Genomic DNA, 17,400 nt, shown 5'->3' with positions numbered 1-17,400 from the left:
TCCAGTGCAATCACATCCTTCCTATAATGTGGCGACCAGGACTGCACACAGTACTCCAGCTGCGGCCTCACCAAGGTACTATACAACTCCAACATGACCTCCCAACTTTTGTAATCTATGCCTCGATTGATAAAGGCAAGTGTCCCATATGCCTTTTTCACCACCCCACTAACATGCCCCTCCGCCTTCAGAGATCTATGGACACACACGCCAAGGTCCCTTTGTTCCTCAGAACTTCCTAGTGCCATGCCATTCATTGAATACTTCCTTGTCAAATTACTCCTTCCAAAGTGTATCACCTCACACTTTTCAGGGTTAAATTCCATCTGCCACTTATCTGCCCATTTGACCATCCCGTCTATATCTTCCTGTAGACCAAGACACTCAACCTTACTGTTAGCCACCCGGCCAATCTTTGTGTCATCTGTAAACTTAATAATCCTACCCCCCACATAGTCATCTATGTCGTTTGTATAAATGACAAATAATAGGGGACTGAGCATAGATCCCTGTGGTACGTCACTGGACACTGGCTTCCAGTCACTAAAGCATCCTTCTGTTATCACCCTTTGTCTCCTACAAGTAAGCCAATTTTGAATCCACTTTATCAAATTACCCTGTATCCCATGTGCCTTTGCCTTCTTTATAAGTCTCCCATGTGGGACTTTGTCAAAGGCTTTGCTGAAATCCATACAAACTACATCAACTGCACTACCCTCATCTACACACCTGGTCACCTCCTCAAAAAATTCAATCAAATTTGTTAGGCATGACCTCCCTCTGACAAAGCCATGCTGACAATCCCTAATCAAACCTTGCCTCTCCAAGTGGAGATAGATACTCTCTTTCAGAACTTTCTCCAATAGTTTCCCTACCACTGACGTGAGACTCACTGGCCTGTAGTTCCCTGGCTTACCTCTACAACCCTTCTTAAATAGCAGAACCACATTAGCTGTTCCCCAGTCCTCTGGCATGTCCCCTGTGGTCAGAGAGGAATTAAAAATTTGGGTCAGAGCCCCTGCAATGTCCTCCCTTGCCTCCCTCAGCAGCCTGGGACACAAATCATCCGGACCTGGAGATTTGTCCACTTTTAAGCCTGCCAACACCTCCAATACCTTGTCACTCCCTATATCAATTTGCTTAAGAACCTCGCAGTCTCTCTCCCTGAGTTCGATACCTTCATCCTCATTGTCTTGGGTGAAGACGGACATGAAGTATTCATTCAACACTCTAGCGAGGTCCTCTGGCTCCACCCATAGATTGCCCCCTTGGTCCCTATTCTTTCCCTGGTTATCCTCTTCCCATTGATACACTTATAGAATATCTTGGGATTTTCCCTACTTTTACCAGCCAGAGCTTTCTCATATCCCCTCTTTGCTCTCCTAATTGCTTTCTTAAGCTCCACCCTGCACTGTCTGCACTCCACTAATGCGTCTGCTGATTTGCTTCCTTTGTACCTGCTAAAAGCCTCTCTTTTCCTTCTCATCGTAACCTAAATATCTCTGGTCATCCATGGTTCTCTGGGCTTGTTACTCCTTCCTATCATCCTCGAAGGAACAGGTTGAGCCTGTACCCTCCCCATTTCCTTTTTGAATAGCCCCCACTGTTCCTCTGTAGACTTTCCCACAAGTGACTGTTCCCAGTCTACCTTGGCCAGATCCTGCCTTATTTTACTAAAATCCACTCTCCCTCAATCCAAAACATTTTTTGCAACTTGTCAATTTCCTTGTCCATAACAGACTTAAACTGTACCATGTTGTGGTCGCTATCACTAAAATGCTCCCCCACCACCACCTCAGCCACCCGTCTGGCTTTATTCCCCAGAATTAGGTCCAGCAATGCACCGTCCCTTGTTGGACCCTCTACATATTGACCTAAAAAGTTGTCCTGTACACATTTCAAGAAATCCACTCCATCCAAGCCCTTAACACTATGTCTATCCCAATTAATGTTGGGAAAGTTGAAATCACCTAACATAATTACCCTATTGTTATTGTTTTTACACACCTCCTCAAATTGTGCACATATTTGCTCCTCAATTTCCCGCTGACTATCTGGGGGTCTATAATAAACACCTAATAATGTGATTGCCCCTTTTTTATTACTAAGCTCTACCCACAAAGCTTCATCGATGTCCCCTCCAAGATATCATCTCTCCTTACTGCAGTAACTGACTCCTTGACTAATAATGCAATGCCGCCTCCTCTTTTACCCCCTCCCGTCTCGCCTGAAGATTCTATATCCCGGAATTTTGAGCTGCCAATCCTGCCCATCCCTCAACCACATCTCAGTGATGGCTACTATGTCACAATTCCACATGTCAATCCTCACCCTTAACTCATCCATTTTACCTGTAATACTCCTGGCATTAAAGTAGAGGCCATCCAGCCTTGCCTTACTCCCTTGAAGCTTATTGCAGCTGTACTCCCTCTGACTTGGTTGTTTTACTGTATTATGATGTGTCCCTAATCTGCTAACATTCTGTGTCCCCTCCCTCTGCGGAATTAGTTTAAACTCCTCCCAACAGCACAAGGATGTTAGTCCCACTCTGGTTCAGATGGAGACCGTCCCGCTTGGACAGGTCCCACCTTCCCCAGAAACGGTCCCAGTGATCCAGGAATCTAAAACCCTCCCTCCTGCCCCAACTCTTAAGCCACGTATTCATCTGTGCTGTTCTCCTATTTCTGAGCTCGCTAGCACGTGGCACTGGGAGTAATGCAGAGATTACAACCCGAGAGGTCTTGCTTTTTAGTCTACTGCCTAACTCCTTGAATTCTTGATGCAAGACCTCATCCCTCTTTCTACCCATGTCATTGGTACCAACATGTACCATGACCTCTGCCTTATCACCCTCCCCCTTCAGGATGCCCTGCAGCTGTTCAGTGACATCCCAGACCATGGCACCAGGGAGGCAACATACCATCCTGGAGTCATGTTGATGGCCACAGTAGCGCCCATCTGTTCCCCTGACTATAGAATCCCCTATTACTATTGCTCTTCCTCCCTTCCTCCCCTCCTGTACAGACAGGCTGGTTGTGGTGCCAGAAGCTTGGCTCTGTCCACACTCCCTGGAGGAACCAGCGCCCTCATCAGCCTCCAAAACGGAATACTGATTTGCGAGCGGGACCCCAGGGGACTCCTGAACTACCTGCCTGTTTCTCTTGGACTGCTTGGTGGTCACCCATTCCCTTCCTTCCTCAAGTCCCTTCATCTGCGGTGTGACCAGCTCTCTAAACGTGCTATCCACGATGCTCTCAGACTCAAGTGTCAATGTAGGTCAGCAAGGACAGAGGCGGTGTATTAGCAGGACTTGCAGCAGAATAGGATACAGGCAGGAGATTTTTAGGTGAGCTTAAGTTTATGGATGGTAGGAAATGAGATGTCAGATAGCACTGCAATACCGGAATTTTTTTTATTCTTTCACAGTCTTGTGGGTGTCATCGACTCGGCCAGCATTTGTTGCCCAACCTTAATTGCCCTCGAGAAGGTGGTGCTTTCTTGAAATGCTGCAGTCCATGCAGTCAAAGCACACCCACAGCGCTGGAGTTCCAGGATTTTGAGCCAGCGACAGTGAAGGAATGGCAATGTGGCTCCAAGTCAGGATGGGGTGTGGGGCTTGGAGGGGAGCTTGCAGGTGGTGTTCCCACACATCTGTTGCCCTTACCCTTCTAGCAAGTAGAGGTCACGTTTTGGAAGGTGGTGCTGAAGGAGACTTGGTGAGTCGCTGCAGTGTATCTTGTAGATGGTACACACTGCTGCCACTGTGCTCCAGTGGTGGAGGTACGGAATGTTTAAGTGCCGAATGGGATGCCAATCAAGCGGGCTGCTTTGTCCTGGATAGTGTTGAGCTTCTTGAGTGTTGTTGAAGCTGCACTCATCCAGCTAAGTGGGAATAATCCATCACACTCCTGACTTGTGCCTTGTCGATGCGGGACAGGCTTTGGGGAGTCAGGTGGTGAGTTAATTGCTGCAAATTCCCAGCCTCTGGGGTGCTCTTGTGCTCTTGTGCCACAGTATTTATATAGGTAGACAGTTCAGTTTCTGGTCAATGGTAACCCCCAGGGTGTTGACAGTGGGAGATTCAGCGATGGTAATTCCATTGAATGTCAAGGGGAGATGTTTGAATTCTCTCTTGTTGGAGATGGTCATTGCCTGGCATTTATGTGGCACAAATATTATTTGTCACTTATCAGCCCAAGCCTGAATGTTGTCTAGGTCTTGCTGCATATGGACATGGACTGCTTCAATATTTGAGGAATCGCTGAAGATTGTGCAATCATCAGTTAACATCCCCACTTCTGACCTTATGATTCAGGGAAGGTCATAAATACAGAGATGGCAAAAGATTTGGAGTCAGGTCTGACTTCATGACCTTCCAGCTCAAAGTTGAGAGTCACACCAACTGAGCAAAACTGACAGAAGGTATTTTGTTGGTGACTTTTTTGAGGCCTGTTATCAACTTTTGGATTCTGGATCATATTAAACGAAGGCACTATCCTACGTTAATGCACTGTCCAGAAAAAAGCAACAAGTCCTCCCACTGTCCTGACAACACTAATTCTTCAATTAACATCCCAACATCAATCCATCGATTGTGGTGCTTTGCCATGTCCTGAACATATGATAAGGCACTGATGCTGAAGGAGCCTTGGTGAGTCGCTGCAGTGCATCTTGTAGGTGGTACACACTGCTGCCACTGTGCTCCAGTGGTGGAGGAAGCTTTCTTCCTTTCTCCTACTTACTGAAATTTAAATTAAAAAGGCAATTAATTTTATTTCATAGAATCATAATATATTTATTTCGGAGAAATGATTCAAGTCTGTGAAATAATCAAAAAGTTAACCTCAGTTTGCAATAGCTCTTGTAACTCTGGTGTTGTCATTCAAAATAGAGATACAAATAAAGCTCTTTTGTAAAAGCTTTTTTTGGGAAAGGAAATACCACTCAATAGCTTCACCAGATCTAAATGCTAAGTTCAAATTAACGACATAATTAGAATGCCAGTTAAACATGGTAACTTTGCACAGCCAACAGGGATGGTGACCCTGCTGCTGAAGTGCATTTTTTGTGAATTTGCAAATTTAAATTGCAAAATTTTGAGGTTTTTCTATAGCTGATTTTACTCAGTTGAATTTGTTGTGTTTAGATTGAGAATTGACAAACATTTGAAAGCAAAGTCAGTCATGTAAATTGTGAAACTTACATGTGTTTACTGAACTAACGAACTCAAGTCATTAAAATGGTGAAGCAAAAAGGTTTAAAAAGTAGCTGGCACACAAAATATAATCCCTTTACAGCTCCCAACTCAGAATTCTTTAATCTCACTGCCTTCAACCCTCACCAGCCCCATTTCATCCTACCCACAAAAAAGCCATCGGGGAGGAGCTTAGCCTGAGGAAAGTGGAGCTGCAATGAAGGGGAACGGCGCAAAGAGCACCTACCTGCACATACCTACGATCACACCAGAGGAGAGCATCTGCATTTGCACCAAAGTTAGCTGTGATCATCCCTCCCCAAATAAATAACTTACTAGTCAGTGACCAATGTTGCCTCCTTCAATTTTTAACCCAAGAAACTTGTTAGTCAGCATCTAATAATCTCTAAAACACAGGCTATTTCAGTAACTTACCTCTTGATTCCCAAAAGCCTATCCGCTGTCTATAAGGCACAATTCAGGAGTGAGATGGAATACTCTCCATTTGCCTGGATGCGTGCAGCTCCAACAACACTCAGGAATTTCAACACTGTCGAGACCAAAGCAACCCATTTGAATGGCACCCATCCACTACCTTAAACATTCACTCCCTCTACCACCAGCACACAGTGGCTGCCCTGTGTACCATCCATAAGATGTACTCTAGCATCTTGCTAAGGGTTCTTTAAAAGCATATTCCAAACCCACAACCTCTACCACTTAGAAGGACAAGGGCAGCAGGTGCATGGGAGCATCAACATGTGCAAATTCTCTTCCAAGTCACATATCACCTTGACATGGAAATATACGGCCATTCCTTCACTGTTATGATGATCCCAGCTGATGTTGCAACCAGACAAGCCATATCCCAGCTTCATAGATGCTAACTTTTATTTTTTCTTTAGATATGTGGAGAGTGGCTACTGAACAGAGTCACAGGAGTCAGCTGCTGAACTTTTAACAGAAGAATAAAACATTTATTAAACAAGAAAAGATGAACTATGTTACAATACTCCTTCACCCCCAACTACACCTTTACAGATATATAAGGATAACAGAAGTAATAAAAGCTATCTCATACTTTAATGTTCACAGTGAGTACACAGTCCACGTAAGCCAATAGGCAACTTGCGGTTAGACACGCCCTCTGAAACCAAGTGACAGATGCCACCCCAAACAGATGCTACGGATCTCTCAACTCCCCCCTGATGCTTGTCAAACCTTGAGCCAACCGAGGTTTTCAAATCCCCACTCTCCAAAAACTCACTTTGGTGTCTTGTCCCAAACCGATGCTTGCTCTCAGATGTCCACCACCAGGGTTTCGACCTCTCCTTCCGATGTCCCTCTCCCTTGGATCGCGATGTGCATTCAAGCTTTCTTCCATGCACTCTCTCAAATGCTCAGCCATGCCAACTGAACACCACTGCTTCACCTGCCCACAGCAAAGATTTACAGGCCTTTGGCTGTCCCTTTGGAGCTTCCGGCTTCTCGCAAGCCGATATTGATTTAAATCTGCATCCTGCAGCTTTCTCCCTTTAAGTTTGGAGCCTTTCTTTGCTCCTCACTCAACTTCACTCAGCAGGATCTTTTCAAGAATCCTGTTCTTGTCCTTTGATTTAACTGTTCTCATTGGACCTTTCCTGTTCCACTCCCCTGGATTTTGGGGCTTTCTTCTTTAGTTTCTGGGAACCTGCTCCTGCAGTTCCTTCTTGGTGTCCAGTTTCTCCTGGCAGCTGGCTTCAACTTAAGTTTGGGACTTGCTATCTGTTCCTCTGCTATGCTGCTTCTGCTGGCAACATCTTTCAGCCTTGAAGCCCACTGACCAACTGCAACCAAACTGAACCAAAGCTGTCTGTGTGGGGCCTCCTGTTGCTAGGCAACATCACAGATTTTTTCCTACCTTGTTTGTTTTACCTTCCCTTCAAGAATCAAAATCTCATTACAATGCAGACATCTTTTTAAGTGAAACTAAAACTCAAATTCTCCCTTTCTTACCACACAAATACAGAAGTACAAACCAAACTTCATTTCTAACACACCCAAGTACACATAACTGACTTAAACTATCTCTATTTCCTAACATTGTCTCTGGTTCCAAATCCTAGAACTCTAACCCTAACACCACTGTGGGTGTCCGTACACCACAAGGACTGCTGTGGTTAAGGAAGCAGCTCACCACCACCTTCTCAAGGGCAATTAGGGATGGGCAAAAAATGATGGCTTTGCCAGCAATGACCACATGCCATGTACAAGCACTACAAAAAAAAGGCCTTAATGTTCTGAAGGTAACATATTCTTTAAGAGAAAAATTATCAAGAAAAGACGCACTTGGATTTATATAGCGCCTTTGACAAACTTTGGGTTTGCCCCAAAGCGCTTTACAGCCAATGAAATACTTTTGAAGTATAGTTACTGTTGTAATGGAGGAAAACATCGCAGCCAAATTGCACACAGCAAGGTCCAAACAACATCAATCAAATAATGATTAGATAACATTTTTTTTAAAAAAAAGGATATTGGTTGAGGGTTAAATAATGGCCAGGACATCAAGGAGAATTTCCCTGTTCTTCTTTGAATAGTGCCATGGGATCTTTAACATTCACTTGAGAGGACAGATCTGAAAGATGGGTCGTTTAACAGTGCAGCATTCTCTCAGTACTGCACTAAAGTTTGAACGCTGATTATGTGAAATCTTTGGAGTGGGACTTGAATGAACAACCTTCCACTATCACTGAATAGGATTAAAATGTTAGCCTTTTTCATTCCTGACTGTATATACTATACAAGTAATTCAAAATCTTTAAGCTAACTATTAGTGAAAAGGTAATTTCAAGTAAATAATTTGTAAACTCTCATTTTTGTCATGTTTTGTATTGCATGAAATTCTCCAGAAAAAGAGAAAGTATATTGCTTTAAAATGCTGGTAAATTACCTCCAAGATCTTGTGATAGCCACAAGCTAATCTGTGAAGACAGAAAATGAAATGCAACAATTGCCAAGACTGTTTCAGTATTATCCCTGCACTTGCATTTTTCAAACTTACCTGGCATTATAATATCAGAGAAGCCCAATTTTCTGGTGATAGCCACACCTCTTGTGAACAAGACCGGGTACTCTCGCCGGATCTGATCAATATCTCCATGCAGCAACTGTAGTGCAACAGACAAGCCTTTAACAAGAACAGACACAACATGTTGAAATTTTATGGAAATTGGCTCACTCCTTAACAGAAAATCTTCTGCAATAGTACAGGAGCTCAGCTAGAAAACAAGACTAAAACCTAATGATTGCACAATGATTTTTGAGGAAAACAAATCATTCTTAGAATTATGCTTCAGTTAAGATTATTTGTAATGGAAATCAAGAGTGCTACATTTAAAATCTACACTTCGATCAAATGCTTATCGCACTCCATTGTACCACATTTTGTGCACTACTTTTATTGCTCCTTCTTATCAAACTAGTGACAATTCTTGAATTTAATTCATATTTATTAAAGGTAATTTCCACATTTAATTTAGCTTTACTTTTAATTCAGCAAATTAAGATAGTTACCTTTACAGTCTCAATTGCTAAGAGCACCATGACAAGGTATCTCATCCAGGGATCACTGCTTTCTTATTTAGAGCAATCAAACTAAACAGTGCTTCTGAAGCACATCACTGGGATGAAATCCATCACAACAGGCTTTTCAGAAGTTACAAGGTCTGATGTTTATATACTTACACAGATTGCGCAGGATTGACCACACGAGACTAAGAAAAGATCTACAAGAGCTGTCGTCCTCAGCCGTCCTGCATTGCAATTTCATACCAACATTAACTATCATTGCATAAGTTCTGCAGCCCTGCCACATCTAGTCGTGAATGGTGATTGGCAATTAAACAACTTACTGGAGGAGGCGGCTCCACATATATCCCCATCCTCAATGATGGGGGAGCCCAGCACATCAGTGCAAAAGATAAGGCCGAAGCATTTGCACCAACTTTCAGCCAGAAGTGCCAAGTGGATGATCCATCTCGGCCTCCTCCGGAGGTCCTCAGCATCACAGGTGCCAATCCTCAGACAATTCGATTCACTCCACGTGATGTCAAGAAACAGCTGAAGGCACTGGATTCTGCAAAGCTAAGGGTCCAGACAATATTCCAGCAATAGTACTGAAGGCTAGTGCCCCAGGATTTTCTGCACCCCTAGCCAAGCTGTTCCAGTACAGCTACAACACTGGCATCTACCTGGCAATATGGAAAATTGCCCAGGTATGTCCTGTACACAAAAAGCAGAACAAATCCAACCCAACCAATTACCACCCCATCAGTCTACTCTCGATCGTCAGTAAAGTGATAGAAGCGGTCATCAACAGCGCTATCAAAACGGCACTCATTTAGAACTGATCTGCTCACTGATGCTTAGTTTGGGTCCTGCAAGGGCTCCTGACTTTATCACAGCCTTAGTCAAACATGGACAAAAGAACTGAACTCCAGAGGTGTTCAAGGCAGCTTCTCACCAAGTGTGGCATCAAGCAGCCATAGCAAAACTGGAGTCAATGGGAATCAGGGGAAATACCTCGCATAAAGGAAGATGGTTGTGGTTGTTGGAGCTTAATCACTGCAGTTCCAGGATATCACTGCAGGATTTCCTCAGGGTAGTGTCCAAGGCCAAACCATCTTCAGCTGCTTCATCAATGACCTTCTTTCCATCATAAGGTCAGAAGTGGGGATATTCACTTATGATGGCCCAATGTTCAGCACCATTTGCAACTCCTCAAATGCTGAAGCAGTCCATGTCCAAGTGTAGCAAGACCTGACAATTTCCAGGCTTGGGCTGACAAGTGGCCAGTAACATTCCCGCCGCCCAAGTGCCAGGCAATGACCATCTCCAACAAGAGAATCCAACCATCATCCCTTGACACTCAATGACATTACTATCGCTGAATCCCCTATATCCTGGGGGATACAATTGACCAGAAACTGAACTGCACTAGCCATATAAGTACTGTGGCTACAACAGCAGGTCAGAGTCTAGGAAACCTGCAGCGAGGAACACATCTCCTGACTCCTCAAAGCCTGTTCACCATCTACAAGGCACAAGTCAGAGTGTGATCGAATACTGTCCACTTGCCTGGATGAACGCAGCTCCAACAACACAAGCAGATTGACACCATCTAGGACAAAACAGCCCACTTGATTGGCACCCCACCTACAAACACTCTCTCCACCACCGGAACACAGTGGCAGCAGTGTGTACCATCAACAAGGTGCATTTCAGGAAGTCACCAAGCCTCCTTAGACAGCACCTTCCAAACCCATGACCATTACCATCTAGAAGGCAAGGGCAGCAGACACATGGGAACACCACCACCTGGAAGCTCCCCTCCAAGCCACTCACCATCCTGGCTTGGAAATATATCACCATTCTTTCACTGCCGCTAGGTCAAAATCCTGGAATGCCCTCCTTAACAGCACTGTTGGTGTACCTACACCCCAGACTGCAGCGGTTCATGGTGGCAGCTCATCACCACCTTCTCAAGGGCAATGAGGGATGAGGAATAAATGCTGGCCTAGCCAGCAATGCCCACATCCAATGAAAGAATTTAAAAAATGCAATGCTCCATCTAGCAACGAACCACTTTCTTATTTCTTCAAACTGTATAAAATAACCAAGTAGTGGTATGTGGGGTGGTGGAGCAAGTTAGTAACCTGCCCTTTGCCTTCCAAGACTTGGTTCTGGATCCAATCCAAACTGATATATTTAAAGCTTTTTCTCATTCCAAGCATCTCATGTGAACTGGATTTGCATCCAACCAGCTTCTACAACATTCAAGTCCAGACTGCGGAATTGGCATTAGAGATATCCAATGAGAATTGTTGGCATTGAAAAATAAAAACTCATGTCAATGCCCTATTCAATGTTATTCTGAGAAAGTATCCAAGCTTTTTGTCTTAGACATCTGCCATAGAGCCATGCTGGTCACTTAGAGTTTAAGGCAATGTTCCCATTAATTTTCATAAAACATTCTCTGCATAGCAACAAATGGCCCATGGGTCTTAGTTTGGATGCGCTAGAGTTAAGGCTTATTGTTGGGGCAGACAGTAGTTACTTTTATTCCACATTTGGCCATGCTTGTCAATCTCTGAAGAATGTATGATGCTGACACTGGGTACCAAAAGTGAAGTATTCCACCCTCATCATGTCATTTGCCATTGACTGCCAGAAAGTTCGCCCAAAAAACTAGAAGTATGTGCAAGAAAATGAAAGTGGGAAATGAAGTTTGTTCAATGATTTGCACTTCATATTTGGATACTTGGAACAAAAAAATATGGCAGTCTGGATATGACTGAGGACCATTTCTATATTGAAAATTCCTGTCAGAAATTCTGCAATCAATAATCTAAGTCAAGCAATTTTATTGACATTGTCCACATAATATTCCAAATCAAAGGAGGGTTTAAAGTTAAAAGATGATTGCAAACAAATAAAGTCATACATAGAAAAATTCAGCAAGGAACAAGTTAAAATCTGTTGGGATCGAAATGTAAATTATACTTCAGCAAGATGCAGTAATACCAGACAAGCAAGTCCCCAGCACATAAAGGTGAAACATTGTTTTAAAAATAATGAGATGCAAGTTCCAACACTCCAGGTGACAAACATGCAGAATTATAACCCGTAAAAATTTGGGTTCCCGTTCCACAAATGCTGAACATGCCATTCAATTACAGATAAATTTTACCAAATTGGGCTGACACAAATTTTGAACCGACAGTTGATGCCCAGTAGAGTCTTCAAACATAACAAAATGGGGATTAAATGAGGTACTCAGAATACTTAGGGCATTGCAACACAGATCCAAACATTAAACGACACTGATCTAACAGTCATGGATTCAGGCCGCCACAAATGGTACATGCACAAAGCTTAAGTGGCACAAGTCTGATATTAATACCAGCTATCAGAATTTGTCATGTTTGCATCAAGATACTAATTGAGAGTTGAAAACTAAGCCTTGTACTTCAAAACTACTCCAAGTACCAGATTTTTATTTTAAGCCTTAAAAATGAGTGTAAAAGTTTGGTAAATCCTTGTTGTTTCATTCTTCATTTACACTGCACTGTGCTTCGCAGAATTTCTGAGAGTCTATTTAAAGTTTAGTCAAATGCACAAATGGATCAACAACTACATATTTATTGCTGAGAAACCCTTTACTGTTTACTTGGTTGATCAGAACTGTGAACTATAATTAAACAGAACATTGTTACCTAAGGACAAAAACAACAGTAAAACTCCTCACCCTGTGGATCTTTCTCCCAGAAAAGTGTGATCACCTGGAACTCTATCCCTTGTACATGAGTTTAAAAAGTATATTTGCCAATTTTCCGCCTTCCCCCTCTTCTCCTTAAGGCACTTTACAGAGTGATGCTGTCTTCCAGAAGCTACCCTCCAGGTAATCGCCACGATACCAACAATATTGCCAGGGGTGTCAAAATCACTGTAGCTCTAAACTTCTATGTCAAAGGCTCATTCCAAGCTGCCACCAGCATCACTTCCTGTGAAGTTTAGAAATGTATCAAGGTAAATAACTTCACCACTTTCCCTGGGGGCAACAGACAACAGAATCAAATACAGTTTTTTTTCCTGGGTGGTAAGATTCCAAAGATGCCACAGATTGCATGCACTTGGCGCAAAAGACCCCCACACACAATCCCATGATCGTCACAATGCAAGAATTCTGCTCCACTACAACACAGTTCCTCTGTGAACAACAGCAGAACACAGATATCATGGTGATCATGCAGCCACCTACATCACACTATTGGCATTTTGAAGAAGAATTTAAGAAGCTAGGTGAGAACAGAAAGCATCTACAATACATCTTGTCTCCATGGTCACTTTTACTCAGAAGGGCAAGAGCAACAATGTTGTGGGAAAACCAACGCTAAGTTCCCGGCCAAGTCACACACCAGCTTGACACAAAAGCAAACTACTGCAGTTGCTGGAAATCTGAAATAAAACAGAAAATGCTGGAAACTCTCAGCAGGTCTGGCAGAAGCTGTGGAGAGATAAACCACAGTGTTTATGCTTCAGATCTGTGACCTTTCATAAGTTCAAATGAAAGGTTATAGACCTGAAACATTAACTCTGTTTCCCTTTCCAGCGTTTTCTATTTTCGTTACACATCATCCTGACTTCAACAAATATTGCAGATTTTTCATTGTTACTTGATCAGCATCCTGGAATTCCCTCTCACACTGCTGTAGGAGCATCATGTTCACTTGGACTATAGTGGCTCCAACAGAAAACCCACCACACCTCACAGCAACTAAGGTTGGATAATAATTGTGGCCTTGCCGGCATCACCCACAACTCAAGAACAAATAGTTTAAAAAAAATTACTGGTGTTGAATGCTCTATACTTTGCAATCCAAAGAAGCACAACCATGGATGGTAGGAGGACTTGGGCAATCAGGGCAGAAAGGAGGAGCAAGCACATATTCTCCAATAAAGTATAAGGAGAAATTATTTACATACCATTTCAGCAAACATCAAGTTGTGAAGCTGAGGATCATGGCATCTTACTTTTCATTTTTGTGTACTCAGCTTTTTTAGGAATCTTGCAGTTTTGCTGAAGTAGTTAAAGGAATTAATGCTATTCCAATTAGAATCTATGACCCAAATACCCAGGCTTCCATTAACACAGCAACCTAATGTTACAGAAGATGGATCCATGGTAAAGCATGAAGATGTGAGAGGTGCAAATGGCTTTTTAAAGTAATTAACAGCTGGAAGACAGTCCCAAACGTGCAAAAATAGAACAGCACAATATAAAGCAGTATGCCTTCACGGGAACAAAACTTAAAATGCTTCAGTAACAATTATATTGATTATATATTAAGGTTCCTATAACAATGGAAGCTCAAGAGGGCACTAAAAATATATCCTGCCCCAGAAAGAAAGACAGCTGTGTACACACTTTCAGCACTACCCAAGCTAGGTGAAATATTGCAGCAAAGAAAGTAAATCCTCACTTCTTTCTGCAGATTGATACTACAAAACAAAATAGAAGGTAGACGGAACTAAGATAATCTAGGATGCAATATGGAAACACGAACAAGATACATTACACAAATATTCCATTTCACAGCATTTGGGCAACTCAAAGGGATAATAGAAAACGCTACCTCATTATAAACCACTCCAAAAGACTCCTGAAAACAGTATTAAGACAGTATTGGGAAAGTTCAGGGCAAGGTGACCAAATGCGTAGATGTTTCGAAAGAGAGACAAAGGCACAATTAGTAGAATGCCCTCCCCTAGTGTAAAATAAAATATTTTGATTCTGTGCAGCAGAGAAGCCTAAGGGGAAAGAATCTGGCTGTGACAAAGGTTCATTAATTTAAAATGGTCACTAAAGAGCGAGCAGAGGTTAGAAGACATTGATATTTGCTGAGAGGTGGTAGAGCATGGAATGCTTTGTCATATGAAATACTTCAGTGAGACCACTGCAATTTTTAAGGGAAGAGTAGATAAAAATTTAAAATATAGGAAGATACAGACCTATGGAGAGACAACCAAGGAATTGGCTTTAGAATGCTCTGGGTAAGAATTAACACAAATTTAATGTGATAAAAACAAAAAACTGCGGATGCTGAAGGGTCATGAGGACTCGAAACGTCAACTTTGTTCTTCTCCGCCGATGCTGCCAGACCTACTGAGTTTTTCCAGGTATTTCTGCTTTTGTTACAAATTTAATGTGCCTCCTTCTGTGCTGCAAATTTCTACTTTCTGCTTATTTGAAAATGCTGGAAACATATGGTACATCAGACAGCTTCTGAATGTGGAAAAGCAGTTAATGTTTCCATCACTAATTACTTTTGTTTCTGTTTTTCAAACAGCAAAACATTCCAAGGTGCTTCTTGAAGGAAGGGGTGCAGTGGACACCAAGCATGAAGAATGAGAAGTGAGGGGATGCAATGGATGAAAGAAATGAAGATTGCATTTATATTGCACTTTTGTTTTACAATCACCAGATGTCTCAAAGCACTTTAAGGTTGGTAGTACTTTTTGAAGAGTAGTCACTGTTGTAATGTTGGAAATGCAGCAGCTAATTTGCATTCAGCAAACTCCAAGAAATACCATTGTGCTGATGACCAGACCAACTGTTTTTATGATGTTGATTGAGGACAGAACACCAGAGATAACTTCCCCTCATCGTCTTCAAAATAATAGGAACATAGGAGCAAGAGTAGAGTAGGCCATTCAGCCCATCAAGTCTGCTTCACCATTCCATACAATCATGGCTGATCATCCACTTCAATGCCTTTTTCCCACACTATCCCCATATCCCTTTATGTCATTGGTATTTAGATATCTGTTAATGTCTGCTTAAAATACACTCAATGACTGAGCTTCCACAGTTCTCTGGGGTAAAGAATTCTAAGGATTCATCATCCTCAGGAAAATAATTCTCCGCATCTCAGACCTAAGTGGCTTCCCCTTCATTTTGAAATTCTGTCCCTTGGTTTTAGACTCCCCAACCATACCTGTACCAACCTGTCTATCACTTCAAGTATTTTGTAGGTTTCAATGAGATCACCTCTCATTCTTTGAGACACTGGAGAATACAGGCCCAGTTCCCCCAATCTCCCTTCACAGGACAGTCCCGCCATCCAGGGGATAAGTCTGGTGAACCTTTGTTGCATTCCCTGTATGGCAATAATACCCTTCCTCAGATAAGGGGACCAAAACTGCACACAGTACTCGAGGTGTGGTCTAATCAAGGTTCTATATGATTGAAGGAAGGCTTCACTACCCCTGTACCCAAATCCTCTTGCGATAAAGGCTAACATACTATTAGCTTTCCTAATTGCTTGCTGCACCTGCATGTTAGCTTTCAGTGACTTATTGACCAGGACACCCAGGTCCCTTTGTAGATCTAATGTTTCTAATCTCTCATCATTTAAGAAATACTCTGCACATTTGTTCCTCCCACCAAAAGAGGATAACCTCACATTTTTCCACATTATGTTCCATCTGCCATGTTCTTGCCTACTCACGACATCTGTGCAAATCCCTGTTGAAGCCACTTTGCATCTCCCTCACAACACACATTCCCACGTAGCTTTGTATCATCCGCAAATTTGGAAATATTACATTTGGTTCCCACATCCAAAGCATTGATGTATATTGTGAACAGCTGGGGATCAAGTACGGATCCTTGCAGTACTCCACTAGTCACAGCCTGCCAATGTGAGAACGACCCATTTATTCCTACTTTTTTCTGCCTGTTAACCAATCCTTGATCCATGCTGGTAATTATCTCCTATACCATGTGCTTTAACTTTGCTAACAAACCTCCTGTGCGGGAATTTATCAAAAGCCTTCTCAAAATCCAAGTACACTACATCCACTGATTCCCCTTTTATCAATTCTTAATAACATCCTCAAAAAAACTCCAAAAGGTTCATCAAACATGATTCCCATTCATAAATCCATGTTGACTATGCCCAATCAGATCATTATTATCTAAATGTCCATTTAACAGATCCTTTATCAGAGTTTGTAGCATTTTCCTACTAGTGAAGGCTAACAGGTCTGCAGTTCTCTAATTTCTCTCTCCCTCCTTCTTAAATAGTGGGGTGACATTTGTTACCCTCCAATCTGCAGAAACCATTCCAGAATCAATAAAATTTTGGAAGATGCTCATCAATGCACCCATTATCTCTAGCTACTGTTATGACACAGCAGTTGGTAAAGCTAAATTATTTAAAAATCCCACAGGGAAACTTTAAATAACTGTCATAACCTATATTTGTAAGTGGTATGTTTGAGATGCAGCTCTAAATTCAGGAATAAGACCACTAGTTCTAGGTTTTCATATGAAATTATATGAGACATTTATTAATTTACACAAGTTCAACATATACACATGGCTACAAATTACTACTATCGTAACTTTTAACAAATCCCCAAACTAATCTCCACTAAGGCAACAGCAACCCATAGACTTTAAGCAGACGCCAGGCAAAGCATTTTCACCTACAAATTCAAAATGAGGTTCCTTTCACTTTGGTTCCTTTGCAGACATAGTGGTAGGCTGACAGGCTTTGATCTGACATTGCTTCTGCCCTGCATACACAAAACTGCTGTTATACAGAGCACATCTCATTGAATGTAAATTCTCATTCTATCACCAGCCCCTTTGAACTCCA

General features: G+C 42.3%; 1 protein-coding gene across 2 annotated transcripts in view; it reads right to left on the bottom strand.

Moving 5' to 3' along the window:
• Positions 1–17,400, bottom strand: part of LOC144696600 (dedicator of cytokinesis protein 4-like) — a 391,455-nt gene that overhangs the window by 184,991 nt on the left and 189,064 nt on the right. For both annotated transcript variants that reach the window (XM_078568091.1, XM_078568092.1), the window contains exon 13: positions 8,238–8,363. In XM_078568091.1, coding sequence (XP_078424217.1) covers positions 8,238–8,363 — 126 coding nt within the window. The remainder of the gene's footprint in view (positions 1–8,237; positions 8,364–17,400) is intronic.

Source organism: Cetorhinus maximus, chromosome 22 (assembly GCF_964194155.1).
Source record: "Cetorhinus maximus chromosome 22, sCetMax3.hap1.1, whole genome shotgun sequence".
Taxonomy (NCBI): domain Eukaryota; kingdom Metazoa; phylum Chordata; class Chondrichthyes; order Lamniformes; family Cetorhinidae; genus Cetorhinus; species Cetorhinus maximus.
The sequence above is the reverse complement of the archived record's forward strand: the minus strand, read 5'-3'. Positions and strand labels throughout refer to the sequence as shown.